This window comes from Colias eurytheme, chromosome 3, assembly GCF_061535395.1.
Source record: "Colias eurytheme isolate Ceu_HAF_F1 chromosome 3, ilColEury1 Martin Lab GWU primary, whole genome shotgun sequence".
NCBI lineage: Eukaryota > Metazoa > Arthropoda > Insecta > Lepidoptera > Pieridae > Colias > Colias eurytheme.
The window spans coordinates 2,938,259-2,961,081 of NC_142982.1; the positions used below are offsets into that span (position 1 = coordinate 2,938,259).

Sequence of the window (22,823 nt, forward strand, 5' to 3'; positions counted from 1 at the left end):
TAGTCCCCTGTTTCCTCCTCCAAAACTGGACCGATTTAATTACTTTTTTCATAATTTAGTAGACAAAAGTATAGGCTATATTCTTAGGTTTTGCTTATTTTTTATAATGTTCAAAAATTAGTTTTATGGAAGACGGAACATAACGGAAAATCTGTCCTATTTCTTACGTTTTGAAAGATTCATATCTATTTTAATAATTATTTAGATATAACAACAATTATTTAGATAGAAAATGGCTAAAGTTACTATAGATTAATAGTAAAAAATATATTGCTCTAGTGGCACAATCAAGGGAGGAAACAGGGAACTACGTTTGTATGGAAAAACGGCTCTTTTGTCTGCTCTTAACATGTTCAACACTGATTGCAGCAAACTTCAAAACAAGTTAACAACTAAGAAATAATGATGAGGTAAATTAAGAAACGTTTAAAATATGAACATAATATTATGGATACATAATATTATATAGGTTTTGTGCCTTATTTTTGATGGTCCCATTTAACCCTTTAGGTCCGCAACCCTTAAATATAAAAATTAAGCTTTTTCACTATAACATGTACTTAAGTACAAAGCTTAATTCAATTAATTTAGTTTATATAAATAATATGGAAAATAAAAGATATCCTCTTTACAAAATTTAGCTTTGGAATGGTAAAACATTTTTTTAATTCGCTGCTGCTAAAATATACATAAGACGTTAATTATAAAAATAATTTATCAAAACGTCGTGTGGATCCTTCCTTACTTTCAATAATCATATAAATTAGCAGAAAATTCGATTGCTACGATTAATCGAGCAGACATCACGATGTTGAAATTGTTTGTTGTATTCTTGCTATCAACAGCTTGGATAGCAAATGGTAAGTCTTATTTTTTATATATTATCTTGATTTTATTAAATATATTGTTTTATCTATACATATAATAAAATCGTAGGAAAGTCAAAACTGTACATTGAATATTTTTTTAAAAGAATACATAATCCATGATCTATAATCGATATAGAAGCCAAAAATATAGTTTTTAGAATTTTTGTCTGTTTGTCTGTTTGTCTGTTTGTCTGTTTGTCTGTATGTTTGACCGAGCTAATCTCGAAAAGTACTGCATAGATTTACTTCAAATTTTGCATGAATATTCCTAAGAGGTCGGGTGAGGATAGTTTAAACATATTATCATGATATCACCTTCGGGGGAGGAGCTGTGAGCCTTTATTTTTCTTACATATTCCGTGTACTACGACAGCGTACAATCTAAAGACTCATGTTTAAATGTTGGTTTCGAGTAAGCCATGCTATTATCTAGCTTTACAAAATAAAAACTATGTCATTTACGTAATTTGGGCAGAGAAACAGTTAAATGAATCTTAGCAGTATAAAGACAAATTTGAAACAGCGCCATCTATGAAGTGTTAGAAAAATCAAACACACGTTAACTATTGGAAATTAATAATCAAATGACGCATATATAATATGTTGTTCGACAATATCTAGATGGACACTATAAAAATTATGCCATTTAAGTAACTTGGGAAGAGAAACATAGTTTAAAGAATGTAAGTTGTATAATGTTAATTTTGTAACAGCGCCATCTATGAGATTTCGTAAAAATCAAATCAATTTAGATGTTAACACTACCGAATACACAGTTGGAAATTAATAATTTAAATATAATTATGTTATTTATTTAACTCTTTAGCCCATATCTTCCCTTCCCTATAAGGTATATTTCGTGTAAATAATAAATATACTACATTTTTTAAAGTGAGGGTAGATGTTTATTATTTTAAGTAAAACTAGACACCATTATCTACAGTTAATCTAATATTGATTGCGTCCATTAGTTACAATTTTAAAAATCTTCGTATTTTATAAATTTACTAGCTTACCGCCTGCGGGTTCGTCCGCTTTGTCTAAAACCTAATAAATTATATACTAAAACCTTCCTCTTGAATCAGTCTATCTATTAAAAAAAACCGCATCAAAATCCGTTGCGAAGTTTTAAAGATTTAAGCATACAAAGGGACATAGGGACAGAGAAAGCGACTTTTTTTATACTATGTAGTGATATTTATAAAGCAATTGAATGCCATAAAACCAAAAATATCAAATGCAATCTTCGTGTTTTGTGAATTTTCACCATCATGCGTTCCCACAAAAAGTAAGTTGTTACTTATAGGTATTTATTTTTTATAATGATAGCAATTCATGTTTTTTGTTGGTAGGTATTATATATTACACTTTTAGAATGAAATAATAAAATGATGAATTCTTTTATTAGTTTGAGGTGCATTGGGAACAGTAGTTTTTGATAAAATTTTATTTGTAAGTAGCTTTTTTTATAGATTTACAGTTAACTTTTGATTTTGTTATTTACTGATTCAATGCTCATAAAATTATATCGCCTTTGGAAGACGATTTCTGCTGATATTTTTACAACACCACTTGAAAATTGATGATTTGATGGTAAAGATAGTAGCAGCGAGGATAAAGTGGAAATTAGTAATCATCCGCTTCGTCAATTTTTGACTGAAGTTAATGTCCAACGTCCAATGGTTCAATCATTGGAAGTATCTCGGGAAATTTTGGAGGATATTTTTCAGGAAGGAGAGGAGAGGCAGCCAACCACATATCAAACGACTACGTTTTAGTACCGAAAAAAATGTTATTCCAAATGAAACGTAAATTTTGCACAAACAACTGTACAAGTAATGTTTTTATTTTGACTTTGCGGTTATCTGATTATAATATTTATCGTTATGGCTATCGAGGTACCGACCGTACTGGGATCAGAGTACATGATACAGTTCATCATCCAGGATTGCTAAGAGCATTATTAACACTGAAAAAGATGTTTTCTTTGAATCGTAGTTGCTTCATTTATTTATTTTTAATCATTTTACATAATATGTTTTATATTTTATAAATATAATATCATTTTCATTATTTAAGTAGATAAAATAAATTATGTAACGGTTTTATAAGAAAACACAGTATATTTATTAGGCGACGGTGATTTCTTCCAGGCAAAAGATATTCATCAGCTCAATAAAATTGAATAGTATGTTGTTAGTTATTCTTTAGATTCACAATTGTAATGAGCATTTCCGCAAGCAAGTTGTATCGTAGTTTAGATATATCATAGTTTTGACATATTAAAGTTCCAACAAAACCCTCAAATTTTTGAGCAGGGTTGAGCAAGATAATTTGTAAAATGTGCCGTGTTAAGTATTATAGAAAAGGTTAGTTCGTTGGTAATTATTATTTCTTCTTCATTTACATGTTGTTAGTAAAAATAAACTTTGACTAACAGTCAAAGTAGTCAAAGTATATTTTAACTAATACTGCTTAATATCTATTATACCTACTTATGTTCAGTATTTATCTGTATTATTCATCATCATCAGCCCATATACGTTCCCACTGCTGGGACACGGGCCTCCTATGAGGGTACAGGCCATAATCCACCACGCTGGCCAAGTGCGTGTTGGCGGATGACACATGTCATCGAACTGTTTTAATTCTTCGACATGTCGGTTTCCTCACGATGTTTTCCTTCACCGTTCGAGCAGTGGTGATGTTACAACATGCGCAGATAAATTGAAAAATCAATTTATTTCCTGCGCGCTCGCCTGGTCTCGAACCCCGGACTTATCGATTCGAAGTCCGAGGTCTCACCACTGAGCCACCACTGCTTATCTGTATTATTATTGCTTGGTAATTAATATATTTTCATGTCGTATACCTAATTATAAACATAAGTTTGATGTGTAATTAGCTGGATTTATTTTTACACACTCACAGACTTATATTTTATGTTAAAAGAGTGTTAATAGTGTAAAGCGCGTCACACACGGTGAAGATACTATAATATTTTATCTTAAGATACTGTTATATTTTATATCACAGTATCTTAACGCATCCGGTATCAGCGTTCGGACCATCATTTTTCTTTTTGTCATTGCGTACTAAGACCCCTGTAGAACCGCCATCCTTTTACAAATGACGCGAAATTTTGTGGGTAATAAAATATAACAGTATTTTAAGATAAAATATTATAGTATCTTCACCGCGTGTGACGCGCTTAAATCATGATATTTTTTCACAATTAATAATAATCCTTTTTTCTAATGGTGTTGGCATTAAATTAAACCGCGCTGTCGTTTCGTTCACAAAAAGTGATGTTATGAGGAGCATATTCGGTCCTCATATCATAAAAAATCTGTGCGAAAACAATAAACACGTGTGAGGCCCTCACGGCAGATCGGGGCGGTCTGACGCGAAGTGGGGACAGCGTTGTCACTGTATCGCTCTTGCCACGCTGTTCAACAGACTTATTCGATAGTTCAGTTTTGTGTTAAGACCGCTGTGACAACCGACCCGTGAGACAACCAAACTCGGTCTCCCCTACTATCCCGTGAGACCGAAACCTTCACTGAGAGGGTATGACGTCTCACAGCTGATCGCAAACGGCATATTGTACTATCCCGTGAGACCGAAACCCTCACTGAGAGGGAATTACGTCTCACTACTGATCACGACAGTCATATTTTATCTCGAGAATCTGAAACTTTACTCAATATGAAGACCGTTTGACAAATAATAGGGTGCATCATAATATTATTCGATCTCTTGAAGATGAACATGAGTATAAGCAATGACTAGAGTAGGGACGCGAATATTACAATTATATGAGACAAGAACGATTAATAAGTTTGTTTAATGAAAGATTAAGAATTGAAACTATTCGGTCTCTGGAAACGGACGAATAGCGAGAGGCCCGTCTTACTGCAGACAGATTTCGTCATAGTCTTAATGACTTGAGGTAAACAATCTACGAATTCGGTGGTGTGGTCTGACAAATATAAAAGTGGGTTTGCTTATAACCTCACAATTGATTACAGATCATCTTCTGTAAAGGCGTAGTATGTTCTTTTTGTAATGCTTTAAAGTGTAGTAAGGAGTCGGCTTTCATTTGAAGATACACCGGAACCTTTGAAATCACTACTTTTAGAGGAACATACTGTGCAATGTAAACTGATTTCGCGCGTTTCAAATGATCCTTTGGTGCTCAATAATTATCAGAAGGTCCGTTCATGCTTACTTTTAAGATACAAGGTCAATTTTACCATTTGATAGGATCCCTTTTGCCTGTAGGCCAACCTAAGTTTGTTTAAATAGGTATATTTTGTATTCGACTACAACGAATAGTGGAATACAAGAAATCAATATTTCTCAAATTTAAAACTGAACTCATTTCACAATTTTAGAACAGGTTAATTCGTATGTATGCAGTTTTAAATCGACATTAGAAGCTTTTCCTCAAGATGGTGATATCGGCACTCAGGAACTCCCTGGACGTGTTATAACGCCCAGGCCACAGTATTACAAATTTTTCCTAAAATAGAGCAACGAATGTATTTTCGCATAGCAACGGAGGGGAACTCGCAGGGGGTCAAGTGACGCGTCACGCGGGCCACTTACCACAAACATGCTTAGTTTGTGGTACCGAGCGCGAAAGAAAGTCATCGTGTTTTTAGTAAAGTTACTATGTCAACTAACGTAATTTAATACTTAAGTACATATTCTATAATGGTGTGCTCAAACTGTTAATCTACATTTAATTTAGATTATTATATTTTGATACTAAGTAATGTAGAATTTAAATCACATTCATTCATGTTTTCTTCAGATTTTAAGATTTTCTTATCAGAGTGTTCAATTTTAATGTAAGTAGTTAAATTTTATAAGAGACAATAATTCAGAACATTCAAAAATAAAGTGTCACGTATTTTTTTTAAACGACGAATGACGAAAAACGACCTAATCGCGGACGAAGTCGCGGGCAACAGCTAGTGTTTAATAAAACAGTGGAGATACTCACCATACTCGTATAAGTGTATGTCCTAAATTACTTTATATGTTAAAATTTCAATTGCTTTCAATCGTCCCATTTACCACGAAGTAACAGAAACATAAGCTGCTAAGAATTCTATTACATCTATACACTGAAATTTAAAAAAATCTGATAGCTTTTTATTATGCTGATTTTATAACCCGATCTTATTTTTATGGCAACCGTTTTGTGACTTGTTCCGAAACATATTTAAGTCGACCATATTAAAGAAAACAGTACAAATAAACAATACAATACAAACTATTCCCCCAAAATCCAATACTATTTTAAATCACTTAAAACTAAGATAATTAATTATATTACAGTTGTTACTATTTCTAGACCCAAGCCGATTTTAAAAATTGCTTCACCAGTAGAATTCTGTATTCTGCAATTTCTTTTCCTCTCAAAATAAATATTTTACTAAAATTTTCACTTCGGTTTCTATTGGTTGAAGCGTGATGTTAAATATAAATTAAAACGTTCCTCCACAAATGGACTATCCATCCCAAAATATATTTTCAATTAGATCTACTTTTTTCTTGAGATGAGGGCGTTCAAACAACTATAACACTAATTCTTAAGTCAGTATCAGTGTACATCATTCCAGATATACAAAAAGTTATATTAAGGTTCGGATTATAAATTAATAAAATTGATTGCAGGGGCTACTCTACAAGGCGACGATAAAGTGGCACCTTTTAGCGAAGACAATAATGAAGACTCCGATACTGTAGCACCAAGTGAACACGAGGATGAAGGAATGGCTTCATTTGAAGACAACGGTGAAATTAGTAAAATACGTTCAATTGAAGCTAATGCTGAAGAAGACGATGACATAGCACCTCCTTATGAAGGCAACGGAGAAGGAGACGGTGAAGAAGTACCATTAATTAGCAACAATGAAGTCGACACTAAAATAGTTGGAGGTAAAAAAGCACCAGACGGAGCGTACCCACACCAAGTATCGCTAAAGAGAAGCACTTGGACGGAATTCCACTTCTGCGGCGGTTCCATCATCTATTCAAAATGGGTGTTGACAGCTGCCCATTGCATGAAAGAGTAAATATCATGAATCACAAAATATTATGTAGTGGAAATGAAAATTTTTTTTTACTATTGTATGGTTTCATCTTAATAAATAATACGGTAGATAATATCCTATCCTAGAACCTCTTCAGACTTGAAAGATTGGAAATTTTAAAATAAGAAAAAATTTTTGTTAACTCATTTCTAATACATATTATTTCTGTAGTTTACAGGCTAAACAAATAACAGTAGTGGCTGGAACCAACAAACTTTCATCAGGCGGCTCCAGATATGAAGTGGACAAAATAGTAAATCATGAGAAATTTAATAGATCGTCGTTGCGTAACGATATCGCACTTATTAGGACAAAAATTGAATTCGAGTTCGGCTCGAAAATCGCTCCCATACCCTTGCCATCAAAGGAAACCCCTGATCGAGCAAGAACCACAGCAATTGGATGGGGAGACATTAACGTGAGTCGCTCATAATAATATATTCGATACTAAATTGCAATAAATTATATATATTTTTCAAACTCGTTATTTTGATACAAGGATTACCAACAATTCACAGTTTTTTTAAGACTGACGTAAAGGATCTCAATCGAAAGAGTACCTCATAACCAGTTATTTAAATACTTCGTCAAATTGAGCTTTATGCAATGAAAATTTTCATTTTTATAGAAATTTTTATACCTGACAATGTCTACTATAAAATAAATATTTAATCTTTCAGAACCGTAATAAAATACCGGACGATTTACAAATGCTAACTATGTATACAGTATCTTTGGGTGGATGTAAGATAGACTACCGGAAATTCCAGAATCAATATCCGTTATCAGAGAGCCAAATATGCGCAATATCGAGACCACAAGCAGCTACATGTTCGGTGAATAGTTTCTTTTGCCTTTTTCAGATTTAGTATAAAATTGTGACGTGGTCTGTACAGATATACTACCAATTCACAACAGCATATTTCATACAGCATATTTTAGACTATAGTACATATCCATTATGGCTTGCAACAATATTATATCGATATATAAATTAAATTATAATTAAATAAATAAATAAATATTCAGGACAATTTTCACACACGGCACGATCTGATCCCATACTAAGCTTTCACTTGTGTTATGGAAACCAGATGGCTGATAAACATACATATGTATATTATTATTAAAATAAATACATAGATAATTAACGCCCAGACACAGAGCAAACATCTATGTTCATCACACAAATATTTGCCCCGGGTGGGAATCGAACCCACGACCCTCTGGCTTGGAAGGCAGGGCCACTACCAACCAAGCCAACTATTAATTTAAACCACCACTGCTCAATATAAATAACTAGCTTACCGCCCGCGGCTTCGCCCGCTTTGTCTAAAACCTAATAAATTATATACTAAAACCTTCCTCTTGAATCACTCTATCTATTAAAAAAAACGCAACAAAATCCGTTGCGTAGTTTTAAAGATTTAAGCATACAAAGGGACATAGGGACAGAGAAAGCGACTTTGTTTTATACTATGTAGTGATGAATGAAAATGAAACAAAGTTATATACAGACTATCTGAAACATAGCAAACGATGAAACCTGCCCCGAACCAATTAATTAAAAAAAAATTATGAGGGTGCACAATTTAAATTATTTCTTCAAACTTATCATTCAAATAATTTTCACGACTTCGAGCTTTATTTTATTGAAGTGAAACTTTATTAGGCGCGTTGAAGGTAAAATTTTAAGGTCATGGCAATACCGTCACGTCATGGAGTAAAGCGATAATTTTGGTATCTTTGAATCTTGCCAAAGAAGTTTCACTTCTGACACGTGTGCTCGCACACCGCTCTTTTTTACTGTATAACTTTATGTTTTCAGGGTGACTCTGGCGGTCCTCTTATTGCTGATGCAAATGGTGAGATCATAGGCATTGTGTCTTTTAACGTTAAACCTTGTGGTCTAAACTATCCAGATGTATTCACCAAGGTGTATTCTTTCGTCGATTGGATAAAAGATAAAACTGGTAATAATAAGGAATGAATTTACCAGAATAAAGATATAGTAGCCATTATGTATTAATCAATGAATAAAATATAGGCATTTAATTCGATTTTTTTATTTCTTGATATCGAGGTTTATCCTGAAATTATGTTTTCTTTTTTGAAGTGAAGCTTCCTTAGGCTCGTTGAGAGTAAAATTTCAAAGTCGCTTTTTGGCAATACCGTCACGTAATGGAGTAAGGCAACGATTTTGCTATCATTGAATCTTGCCAAAGAAGTTTCACTTCTGAAACATACTTTTTTTAGTTACGAGCTATTGTAAAGCTGTCGTAAGCATGCTTTTCTATTGTGTAACTCTTATTTACAGCCGACCCTCGGTCAGAGAGCTCTTTCACTATCTTTATAGCTATAAGCGAAAAGCTTTGATTTAAGTGCACTAAAAGACAATAATAAACTTTTACATTATAATATAACTTTTTCTGGTAACCTATGATGTCTTAACTCATCTGACACAATTTATTTATATGAAAGAAAAAGAAGAAAGCTCATCGCGAGCTTTAATAATCTATACTTAATATTATAAAGCTGAAGAGTTTGTTTGTTTGTTTTTGTTTGAACGCGCTAATCTCGGGAACTACTGGTCCGATTTGAAAAATTATTTCGGTGAAAGATAGCTCATTTATCGACGAAGGCTATAGGCTTATATACCATCAGGCTAAGGCCGAGATTCACAGATCGCACTTTAACTTTACTTTGATGGAAAGATCTACTTTCACAGAAAAATATATTTCTTAGTCGTGTCAAGCTCATCTTTACTTTCCGAAAACTATACTTAGTAAAGGTTAAGGAATCGATAATCATGACTTTGGTCTCAAAGTAAACTTTACATGACTATGCGTTTAAATCATGTAGGCCTTCATTTTAAACTAATTTCCTAGAACAGAAACGCATTTTAATATGGTTGGGTTATAGCTCGAAACGTCATGTCGATTTGAGTGACATTTTTTTGTTGATTTGTTGATCGTTGCATTGCTTCGTTTGTCTTATAACATTATAATATTTTTCTGACGAATTTTGCTGTGGCTACCGGTTTTTGATATTCCTACACCAATCTTCCCGACCCTGGCTTGTTATAACGGATTTGAAACTGCTACCTGACTGACAATTATTATTGCAAATCCACGTAATACCTACATTGTGTTTTATTTTTTCTAATCAATTAATTTTTGATATAAAATATATATACATATATATCTTATATATAAAATTCTCGTGTCACAATGTTAGTCTGCATACTCCTCCGAAACGGGTGGACCGATTCTCATGAAATTTTCTGTGCATATCGGGTAAGTCTGAGAATCGGCCAACATCTATTTTTCACCACGGGCGAAGCCGGGGCGGACCGCTAGTATAATATAATATGTTATTATTATATATGGAATTATAACTTAATTCAATTATATGTTCTCAAAAACATAAATTAGGTATGCGTATAATGTAACAGTCACACGTCTTTCCCTGTACCTACTTTACTTTGAGGCCGTACTTTTCTAAGGAAAGTCAAGCAATTGTCTCTGAAATTAAATATGTTGAAAGTAAACTTTGGTCATACAAAGTTTACTTTGTGAAGACTCTTTTGCAGTAAAGTAAAGTCACGACTGTGAATCTGGGCCTAAGACCAACAGAGCTGAGCCACGCGGGTGAAACAGCGCGGCACATCTAGTAATAGCATAAGCAGATACTCATATTTATATTTAAAATTGTAATAGATAGAATTATTACTATCCTTTGTATTTATTTTGAACAAATTCAGTATTAATTAATGATATTTGAAACCTTTTAATATTAATTTTACTTACCCGCCTCCACCCAAGGTACAATAAAGAAAGAAAAAATAATAATTTTAAACATCTTGATTGCTTCAGGAAAATACGTTTATTTGTTTTCAGTGAAATTGTTTTTAATATATAAGTACCATTTTGAATATGTAAAGCTATGTTCATTGTTCACCTTTGTAAAACCGTTAAATACCAGTATAAAATATTTTAAATTCTTCAATTTTATATCACTATGGATTTTAATCAAATTTCTCTTCCTGTTAAATTTAAAGGTAAAATTTTGTATTCCAATCGCATAATGGATTATCCTATTTTTATCATTAGCTATAACACATACAGATATAATATCAGACGCTAACCATTAATGTATGATAAAAGTAAAAATGGACCCATGAATGTGCCCTGAGGCACACCACTATAGAAAATACATATTATTATGAAAAAAAAATCTTACTGCATAATTGTGCACGAGCCTCTATAGCATTTCAAGAAAATTAAAAAACGCATTATTTACTGTTAACAGCACATACATGTCTGTGGTTAACAGCAACAACATACAATTATTTATTTTGTGCGTGTAAATTTAAATTAAAAGTTTATTGTCTTCTTAATTATTGATATATATTGAGTTCTGTAACTGAAAGGAAAAATCGCATAGGTATTTATAAAGTAAAATTTTAGTATTGTAATGAATTTTCATTGACACGAGAAAAAGATTAAGAATTAGATACTTTTAACTCGCAAAAAAGGTGGACATGGCTAACGACCAAATGGAAGGGACCAGTATTGGGAAAAAGAAAAGTTGGACGTTCACTCAAAAGGTGGGCTGTTGATGTTATAGAGATTGCGGGAAAGAATTGAATAAATAAAGGAATAGATAGAAACCTGTAGAAGAAAATGGAGGAGGCCTTTACGACGAGATCCATACCTCATAAAATAAATAAATCATACTAACATTAACTAACTAGAATAACAACATACTAACAATACTAATAATCATTTGAATTAATGTAAATTTGAGAGATATGGAATAAATAAGGTTTTATTATTTGTATTATTATAACTCTCATAAAACCCAAGAACGCTATCTTTATCCCCACGGAAATTAGATGTTTCACCACGATAAAAAGTAGCCTACCTCAATATCTAGACAACCATCTTCGGACACAAAAATCATTAAAAATCCAGTACGATGTAAGAAATTATTATATTTAACACGCTTTCTTTTATTATCTTAAACTTCTTACACTCCTGTCAGTAAAAGCGAGCAAATATGACTTCATGGTGATTGAAGCTAAACAAAAATCGAATTAAAGGAAAATGGCGAACTCCCATAGGACTTTGGGCCTGATCGTTACACTGATGATTTATGTGGGGTTAATAAAAATATACAGATTCTATAAATATAACAATTAAAGATCCTGTTCTATGGGATAGCAGAGATATTGAGCATGTAACGTCACTAAAATTGAGGTTAGGTTTGCTCGAGTTCAATGAATAGCTTTGTTTCTTTCTAAGTAGAGGTAAGTTTATATCCTATAATATACATTATTTAGATAAAGAGTGTAAGAACAGTTAGGTAATAGAGATATTGGATCGAATTTTTATTCTTTTAGAGTACCTACCAAAAGGGGAATAAGTACAATTTTAAGGGACTTTTAGGGCCGGCGCAGATATCATCATTGTCATACTACTATCGACATTGTTCTTAATAATATTCAATCTGAGCCGGCCCCTCATTGTAATTTCTCTATCTATCTGTCCATACTAATATTGAAAAGCTGAAGAACTTGCTAATCTCAGGAACTACGTGTCTGATTAGAAAAATTCTTTCGGTGTTAGATAGCCCATTTATCGAGAAAGGCTTATCATCACGCTAAGAACAACAGGAGCGGAGCACTGCGAGTAAAACCGCGGGGCAGAGCGAGTAGAATATGAAATTAATACCGTAGTACCTACTTGCATATTAATATTTTTCAAAATGCTTGTGAGGTCAACATAATATAATATGTACATAAGTGTTAAAATATTATGTGCTTACATTAATATTTATACGCTTGCTTGGAAATTAAGACGATTGGGTTTGGTAAGAGATGTATATTATCAAATCTTGATAATAAAATACCTGTTTGGAGAAAACAGATGTTCAATACTATAGAAATTGCCAAACAGTTCAATTATTACAATATCTAGGACCAAATCAATAGAGAAAAAAGTCGATTAACACCATTGCAGCGATTATTTTTTGTGTTAAAAAACAAAAGATATGACAAACCTCTAAATAAGAAAATAAATGAGTACACATATCGAAGGTTAGACTTTAAATTGTAAATGTTAAACCTCAATTGTAAATTGTAAATGTCCTTCTAGAAGAATTCTCTGAATAATTAAATGTCTCAGGAGTTTGAGTTAATTAAAAAGTAAAAAAAGCCTAAAACAACTAATAATTTTCCATTTCATTTACTATCAAGATTAGAATTAAAATATGTAAATCATCTTACAATTTAAATTGTACATTCGCCCTTAAGGCTCATACATCATGCAAAATTTCCTCATAATCAAATAGTTCAGGATCCATCGCCCATTTTTGCAAGTGATTACTATCAAGCTAATTTTTCGTGAGTAGCTTTATTTTGATGAGACGCACAATAATTTCCTGTACGAAACTCTCGATTGTGGTAGCTAACAGAGGTAACAAGGATAAAATGTTTTGATTTGTCCCCTGTTTCCTCCTCCAAAACTGGACCGATTTAATTAATTCTTTCATAATTTAGTAGAGAAAAGTATAAGCTATTTTCTTAGGTTTTGCTTATTTTATATAATGTTCAAAAATTAGTTTTATGGAAGACGGAACATAACGGAAAATCTGTCCTATTTCTTACGTTTTGAAAGATTCATATCTATTTTAATAATTATTTAGATATAACAAAAAGGAAAACGTAGGAACATGGCTAAAGTTACTATAGATTCATAGTAAAAAATATATTGCTCTAGTGGCACAATCAAGGGAGGAAACGGGGAACTACGTTTGTATGGAAAAACGGCTCTTTTGTCTGCTCTAACATGTTCAACACTGATTGCAGTGAACTTCAAAACAAGTTAACAACTAAGAAATAATGATGAGATAAATTAAGAAACGTTTATAACATGAACATAATATTATGGATACATAATATTAGGTATATATAGGTTTTGTGCCTAATTTTTTATTGTCCCGTTTTAACCCTTTAGGTCCGCAACCCTAAAATAGAAAAATTAAGCTTTTTCACTATAACATGTACTTAAGTACAAAGCACAATTAATTTAGTTTATATAAAAATATGGAAAATTAAATATATCCTCTGTACAAAATGTAGTTTTGGAATGGTAAAACATTTTTTTAATTCGCTGTGCTAAAATATACATAAGAATAAAGAGACCAGTTTTTAGACACGTCAATTATAAAAATAATTTATCAAAACGTCGTGTGGATCCTTCCTTACTTTCAATAATCATATAAATTAGCAGAAAATTCGATTGCTACTTTTAATCGAGCAGACATCACGATGTTGAAATTGTTTGTTGTATTCTTGCTATCAACAACTTGGATAGCAAATGGTAAGTCATTTTTTATATATTTTAGAAAACATATTGTTTTTTATGTTTAACTAGCAGCGCTCCGCGGTTTCACCCGCGTGGCTCCTCTCCTGTTGGTCTGAGCGTGATGATATATAGCCTATAGCCTTCCTCAATAAATGAGCTATCTAACATTGAAAGAATTTTTCGAATTGAATCGTACCAGTAGTTCCTGAGATTAGCGCGTTCAAACAAATAAACTCTTCAGCTTTATGAAATTAGTATAGATTGAACAGTGAAGATACTCACCATACTCGTATGTCCTAAATTACTTTATATATTAAAATTTAAATTGCTTTCAATCGTAAATTTCAAAATAGGAACACATAGCTGCTACGAATTCAATTGCATCTATTCACTGAAATTAAAAAAATCTGTAAACTTTTTATTATGCTGTTTTTATAACCCGATCTTATTTTTATGGCAACCGTTTTGCTACTTGTTCCGAAACATATTTAAGTCGACCATATTAAAGAAAACAGTAGGTACAAATAAACAATACAATACAAACTATTCCCCCAAAATCCAATACTATTTTAAATCACTTAAAACTAAGATAATTAATTATATTACAGTTGTTACTATTTCTAAACTAAAGCCGATTTTGAAAATTGCTTCACCAGAAGAATTCTGTATTCTGCAATTTCTTTTCCTCTCAAAATAAATATTTTACTAAAATTTTCACGTCTGTTTCTATTGGTTGAAGCGTGATGTCATATAACCTAATATGTATAAAATATTCCTCTACAAATGAAATATATAACCTTAGTATATAACCTAAAATGTTCCTCCACAAATGGACTTTCCACCCCAAATAAATGTACAATTAGGTCTACTTTTTTCTTGACATTAGGGCGTTCAAACAATTAACTATAACACAAATTCTTCAGTCAATATTAGTGTACATCATTCCAGATATACTAAAAAGGTATATCAAGGTTCGCACTTTAAATAAATAAAATTGATTGCAGGGGCTACTCTACAAGGCGACGATAAAGTAGCACCTTTAAGCGAAGACAATAATGAAGACTCCGATACAGTATCACCTGGTGAACACGAGGATGAAGAAATGGCTTCATTTGAAGACAACGGTAAAATAAGAAAAATACGTTCAATTGAAGCTAATGCTGAAGAAGACGATGAAATAGCACCTTCTTCTGAAGGCAACGGAGAAGGAGACGGTGAATTGTTGCTAATTAATGGTACTTCATTAATTAGCAACAATGAAGTCGACACTAAAATATTTGGAGGTAAAGATGCACCAGACGGAGCGTACCCACACCAAGTATCGCTAAGGAGAAGCACTTCGATGGAATTCCACTTCTGCGGCGGTTCCATCATCTATCCAAAATGGGTGTTGACAGCTGCCCATTGCACGAAAGAGTAAATATCATGAATCACAAAATATTATGTAGTGGAAATGAAATCATTTTTTTACTATTGTATGCTTTCATCTTAATAAATAATACGGTAGATAATATCCTATCCTAGAACCTCTTTATACTTGAGCGATTGGAAATTTTAAAAAGAGAAAAAATTATTGTTAACTCATTTCTTATACATATTATTTCTGTAGTTTACAGGCTAAAGAAATAACAGTAGTGGCTGGAACCAACAAAATTTCATCAGACGGCTCCAGATATGAAGTGGACCAAATAGTAAATCATGAGAAATTTAATAGATCATCGTTGGTTAACGATATCGCACTTCTTAAGATGATATATGAATTCGAGTTCGGCCCGAAAATCGCTACCATACCCTTGCCATCAAAGGAAACTCCTGTTGGAACAGAAACCACAGCAATTGGATGGGGATACATTAACGTGAGTCGCTCATAATATATTCGATACTAAATTGCAATAAATCCATACTTATATAATATTATAAATGCGAAAGTAACTCTGTCTGTCTGTCTGTTACTCAATCACGCCTAAACTACTGAACCAATTTGCATGAAATTTGGTATGGAGATATTTTGATATCCGAGATAGGACATAGGCTACCTTTTATTGCGAAATATGTACCACGGGCGAAGCCGGGGCGGACCACTAGTTTTATATATTTTTCAAACACGTAGGTAATTTTGATACAAGAATTACCACCAACCAAGAAGCTTTTATCCCTTTCACACCTAACTTGGCAAGTTAATGTTCATACTGAAATCTCCAGTGTATTAGATATATAAGCTTCTTGCCACCAACTCACGGTTGATTTAAGACTTTGTAAAGGATCTGTTTTGAAAATAAAGCTCCTAACCAGTTATTTAAAAACGTCGTCAAATCGGGCGTCGTGAAATTTTAATACCTGAAAATTCTATAAAATAAATATTTTATCTTTCAGAACTATGAAGAACTAGCGGACGATTTACAAATGCTAACTATGTATACAGTATCTTTGGATAAATGTAAGGAAGCCTACCAGAAATGGCAGAATGAAAACCCATTATCAGAGAGCCAAATATGCGCACAATCGAAACCACAAACAGCTACATGTTCGGTAAATAGTTTCTTTTGCCTTTTTCAGATTTGGTATAAAATTGTGACGTGGTCTGTACAGTTGGTACAGATATAGGGGTTAATTAACAACCAAGAACCTTTAATATCTAATACACTTGTATGTTTTTTATCCCTTTCACACCTAACTTGGCAAGTGGGTGTGAAAGGGATAAAAAACATACAGGCGTCATTCGAGGTCATATTTTCTGGTTACAAGTTAATGTTCATACTGAAATCTCCAGTGTATTAGATATAAGCTTCTTGTTAACAACAGTGATCGTTCAAAATTTATATCAGTATAAAATCATAGTACAGCATATTTGAGTATAAAACATATCCATTATGGCTTGCTACATTATATCGATATATAGATTAAATTACATATAATTTATAATTATTAATATTTAAACCACCACTGCTCAATACAAATAATAAAACGCGTCACACACGGTGAAGATACTATAATATTTTATGTTAAGATTCTCTAATATAAAACATTACAGTTTCTTAAGGTATCCGGTATTGACAGCGTTCTGACCATCATTTTTCTTTTTGTCATTGCGTACTAAGACCCCTGTAGAACCGCCATCCTGTTACAAATGACCCGAAATTTTGTGTCAGTGTTTTGAATCTTAACATAAAATAACATAGTATCTTCACCGTGCCTACGCGCTTAATGGATGAAAATGAATCAAAGTTATATACAGACTATCTGAAACATGGCAAACGATGAAACCTGCCCCGAAACTATTAATAAAAAAAATTGTGAAGGCGCACAATTAAAATTATTTCTTCAAACTTATCATTTAAAATAATTTTTCACGTCTTCGAGCTTTCTTTTGAAGTGAAACTTTTTAGGCGCGTTGAGTGTAAAATTTTAATGTCACGTCATGCCAATATCGTCACGTCATGGAGTAAGGCGACAATTTTGGCATATTTGAATCTTGCCAAAGAAGTTTCACTTCTGACACGTGTGCTCGCACACCGCTCTTTTTACTGTATAACTTTATGTTTTCAGGGTGACTCTGGCGGTCCTCTTATTGCTGATGGTGAGATCATAGGCATTGTATCTTATAACGTTAAACCCTGTGGCAAAGACTATCCAGATGTATTCGCCAAGGTGTATGCCTTCATCGATTGGATAAAAGATAAAACTGGTAAAAATAATGAATGAATTTACCAGACTAAAGATAAAGTCGCCATTATGTATCAATCAATGAATAAAGTATAGGCATTTAATTCGATTTTTTATTTCTTGATATCGATATTTATCCTGAAATTATGTTTTCTTTTTTGAAGTGAAGCTTCCTTAGGCTCGTTGAGAGTAAAATTTCAAAGTTGCTTTTTGGCAATAACGTCACGTAATGGAGTAAGGCGACGATTTTGGTGTCACTGAATCTTGCCAAAGAAGTTTCACTTTAAAAACGTGTGCTCTGCACAAACGCACTTTTTTAGTTACGAGCTATTGTAAAGCTGTCTTAAGCATGCTTTTCTATTGTACTCTTATCTTAGCAAAAAGCTTTGATTTAAGTGCGCTAAAAGACAAATATAAACTTGTACATAATATAAAACTTTTTCTGGTAACTTATGATGTCTTAACTCATCTGACACAATTTATTTATATGATAAAGCTTACCGCGAGCTTTAATAATAATAATATAAGCAGATATTATAATTATTATTATAATCCTTTTTGTTTATTTACTTATTTATCGATATAGTGACTCGCATAATATAACAAGAGAAACACTCATTTATTAATTGAAATTCCATAGCGTTTTCAATTCTTTAGTTATTTGATAAAACTATTCACGTACAGGATTAAATGCACAAACATTACATTAAAAGTACTTTTACAATATAAAAGATCCTTGACATCCCGTGGAGTATGTTTGACATGAATTTGCACTTAATGTAAGTGTGTGACGTCACAGAATCCCACAGATGGACTCAATAGAGCCAGTAAACTATAATATAATATTATAAACCTGAAGAGTTTGTTTGAAAGCGCTAATCTCAGGAACTATTGGTTCGATTTGAAAAATTCTTTCAGTGTTTGATAGCTCATTTATCGAGGAAAGCTTTAAGCTATATATCATCACGCTAAGACCCATAGGAGCGGAGCACTGAGGGTGAAACCGTGGGTATTTATGTGAAAACCATGAAAGGATAGTAACGAAGATAATCTTTATAAATAAGAATGAATCGTCAATTGTGTTGCTATACTCGAGAATAGCTCTACCAATTTGGCAATCTACCATTAATGGGAATAAATCATATATATTTTTCATATAAGGCTGATTATATTTTTTATCTGATTCCATACTATGCATTTCGTTTGTGTTATGGAAACCAGATAGCTGATGTCCGAAATATAATGTAATTTTAAAAAGATACTTAAATAGATAATTGTTAATTAGCCCAGCCACAGAGCAAACATCGATGTTCATCACACAAAAATTTTCCCTGAGTGATTTTTCTTTATGATGACGTGACTTATTGCGGTAGATACTTGATTTTTGAAGTGAAACCTTCTTTAGCGGCGTTAGGTATAAAATCTTAAACTGGCGTCAGGACACGTGGCCTGATCGAAAAAGCGTAAGACGAATTTTTTTTTTGTTTTTAGCCCTTTATATTCCATGCGTAAGACGGATACCATTCCAAAATATCAAACATGCTGAACGTTAATATTCAAGTTTTCACTTCTGCCGGCACTCCCGGAGTGCAACCCGTCTTTTTTTTTGTGTGCTAAGCTGAAAGATAGGCCTTAGCCAGTAACGTTTACTATCGTTAGATCTTTGAATGGAAATTAAAAAAAGAATTGTAGGCCAAGAAAGATAAAATTACCCAGTACGTTCACAACTTCAAGGGCCCGTAAAAAATAAAATCACATAAAAAAAGATTTTCGTTTGGCTTTTGAAAACTTGCTCTATCTATCAGGTAGCTACCCTGAAAATTTTATTTTATTATTCATAAGGCTTCAATCGAAAAATTTAAATCTAAATGTGGTAAGTGCAAAATTTTAATTTTCATGATGATTAATAAAAACAAATTAAAACCAATCACAAGATGTTAAATTACAAGAAATATTTTAAATGGCCCCCATGTTGCTTAATGCAAGTGCGACATCACCGGATAAAGTTGTTTTTTAAACGTCTGAATGTTTTTAATGGTTTCTTCTGCTACTCTCAATTTCCGGGTTAATTCGTCTAAATTGTGGCATTATCTCGTCGTAATAACAAGTCACGTCACCATAAATAAAAATCTCATCGTACTCGGCAATAGGTGAAAATTTAAAAAAAAAACGTCATAACTCCGAAAATACGAAAAATCACATCACATGGGGGTGATTCGGATAGCCCTCTAGGTCCTCTACCTCCTGGCTTCAGTATATCCATACTTCTTGGGACAACCTGTTTAATTATTTTTTTCTCTTTTTAAATTTACTTTTTTTACTGTCTTGTTTATTATGTTTTAAGACTTTGTTTGATTATGTCCTTGCAATAAATGTTTTTACTTTCTTTCTTTCTTTGAATAATATATTATTTCCCCGTGATTACCCCAGACACGAACGTTACAAAAACTTTTTTAATAAAATAAAACAATATTCAATATAATCTTCATTTAAATAATTTCATACTCTAGCGTAACATTATCATTTCAATGCCGTCTTTTTTATTTAGAAATAGATCACTGCTACTTATGACGTAGATTTATTTTAATTCATATGAACAATTATTACTCAATACAATAAAATAACTTATTTAATTTGAATAAATTAACATTTTACACATAAATTTAAAGTTTTTTCGTTCTATATCTATGCAGCGCCTTAAAAATGTACGGAAAGAGATATTTTTTTGCATTTCTTCCCCATATAAAGTCAACGTGATTCATTTTCTGATACGGTAGCACGACAAACTCTACTACATTTGGCAGCTTACTCCTCAATACTTCCACATCATCCAGTGACGACAGATAATCGTTCCTACCAGCTAACAGTACTATCGGCATTGTAACCGTTGACAAATCGTATACTGGCGGTTCCGGTGATTTATACTTTGCCATGTTTCCTATTCTGCCATAATCAAATCTTGCAAACTTCCGGCTCGTCCCCACTTGCTCATAATGTACGAAAGATCTACTTGATGCTCCAGCAGGATAATAATAGAAGATTGTCACGTGATAGCCTTCTTCTAACTCATCAATATCTGCACCAGTTACGAAGGACATTCCGAGGACTATACATATTTCGTACCCTATGTTAGGCAGAGAACATATCTTTCGTAATATCTGGACGACTAAACTGCTGTACCCAAAGAATTCATTAATGTTAAACAGTTTCAGAAGCGAGTCTGTTAATGGATAATATTGTAGAAACAACGACATCGGAGACGATGACTTGTGAAAGAAGCACACAGGTGACAGAGCTATGGCTAAATTAACTTTATCATTATATTCTGGTCTAGTGGAACCTAGGACGTAGAACACTGTATTGCCCTGGGAGTGTCCTATAAGATTTAATTTTTTCACTTGCGTTTTGTTCAGAACTGTATCAATTAGAGCAGGCACATCGTAGTAACCCATTTCGTGAAAACTGAATTCCCAAAAAGAGACGTCCTTATCAGGGTTAAGCCGTAGGTGTTTTCTGGAATAATGATTGCCTCTGCAGTTGGCAAACCATAGGTCGTGGCCCTTTCGCGCCATAGTGATACCAAGGGAATTTTCGCCTCGAATAACCCAGGTGTCTGCTGAATCTACATAGCCATGTATGAGTAGTATCGGTGGTTTAATTGAGCCGGGAATATGGAATAGCTGCAGAATATACTCATCTTCTGTAATGACTTCGTAGATTTCCGCCTTGAATCCATAACTCTCTGTTAATTCAGTGAAGTTCTTCCAAGTCTCGCGTAACTTATATGGTTCCTGGGACATCGCTACACAGAATTTTGTACAATAACATAAAATAATGAATAACTTCTTCATCGTGTATATTGCGATTTTGTTTTTTATATAACAATAATTCTGTTGATATTTTTGTACATGTTTGCGACTCGAGAAGAGGATTCGAGGACTCAAGTCCTCCGAATTATTATTTTCTTTGAGAAGATTAGTTTCAATTTTCACTGCGCTCTTTAAGATTAATTCTTTAAGTGTAGTTTTCCTAGACAAATCTATTTATGTCTACTGTATAAAATATTTTTATTTGGTTCACTTTAAATTTAAAAATGATTACTATCTTCAAGATTTAACTTCACACATGTGATAAGTTACTTAAATATTCGCGTACTGAAATAATTACAACAGATTGTAAACTATTTTTAACTAACAAACGATAGATTAGGATGGCCATAAATTTAAATTCTAAGATCTTGCAAAATAATTTTCATTTATATTAAATAAAGACTTCTAAATAATTTTGCATAAATTTACGTAGATTAATAGATTTTTTGGTACCATCTATCGTATTTGATAATCAACGATAGATATAAAAACTATCATCATCTGGATAGTATGACCGAATCAACGATATAATTTTTAACAATTTACAAAACGATAAGGCCGCTTTTTTTAATTTTCACCGCAATAAAAATATTCATTTCATTATCTGTGTTTCATAAAAACACATAATTAATCCCATGAATAAAAATAATTTATGTCCCGAATTAAATTTAAACGTAGACACTGAATAAAAATTAAAAGATATAGTTAATATAATAATATATTCGAATTTTCATATGTAATGAAATTCATATCAATTAAATTTTCCAACTCTATCGTTCTCAAGGTTACTTTATGAGGAAGAATTGCACGCCTCATAAGCGAAGCGTTGAGGTGGGTACTACTGTCACTTCGCGCAAAACATCTGATTTTTCAAACTTAAAATGTCTTTATGTATCATACATTGCACTTGTAAGATAATACATACACACACATATTAAGAAAAAA

At 32.6% G+C, this 22,823-nt stretch overlaps 2 protein-coding genes across 2 annotated transcripts; one reads left to right on the plus strand and one right to left on the minus strand.

Annotated features, from left to right (window-relative positions):
• Nucleotides 1–808: 808 nt before the first annotated feature.
• On the plus strand, nucleotides 809–18,048 carry LOC149909419 (transmembrane protease serine 9-like). The gene is made up of 10 exons (XM_090120171.1): nucleotides 809–860; nucleotides 6,558–6,954; nucleotides 7,148–7,394; nucleotides 7,657–7,812; nucleotides 8,805–8,949; nucleotides 14,302–14,361; nucleotides 15,351–15,762; nucleotides 15,956–16,202; nucleotides 16,720–16,875; nucleotides 17,893–18,048. The coding sequence occupies exons 1-10, from the start codon at nucleotides 809–811 to the stop codon at nucleotides 18,046–18,048; spliced, it is 2,028 nt and encodes a 675-aa protein (XP_089976297.1).
• A 2,603-nt stretch (nucleotides 18,049–20,651) lies between these two features.
• Nucleotides 20,652–21,823, minus strand: LOC149909420 (lipase 3-like). Its single transcript, XM_090118593.1, has one exon. It carries the CDS (start codon nucleotides 21,807–21,809, stop codon nucleotides 20,673–20,675), a length of 1,137 nt encoding a protein of 378 aa, XP_089974719.1. The 5' UTR covers nucleotides 21,810–21,823; the 3' UTR covers nucleotides 20,652–20,672.
• Between the last annotated feature and the right edge of the window lie 1,000 nt (nucleotides 21,824–22,823).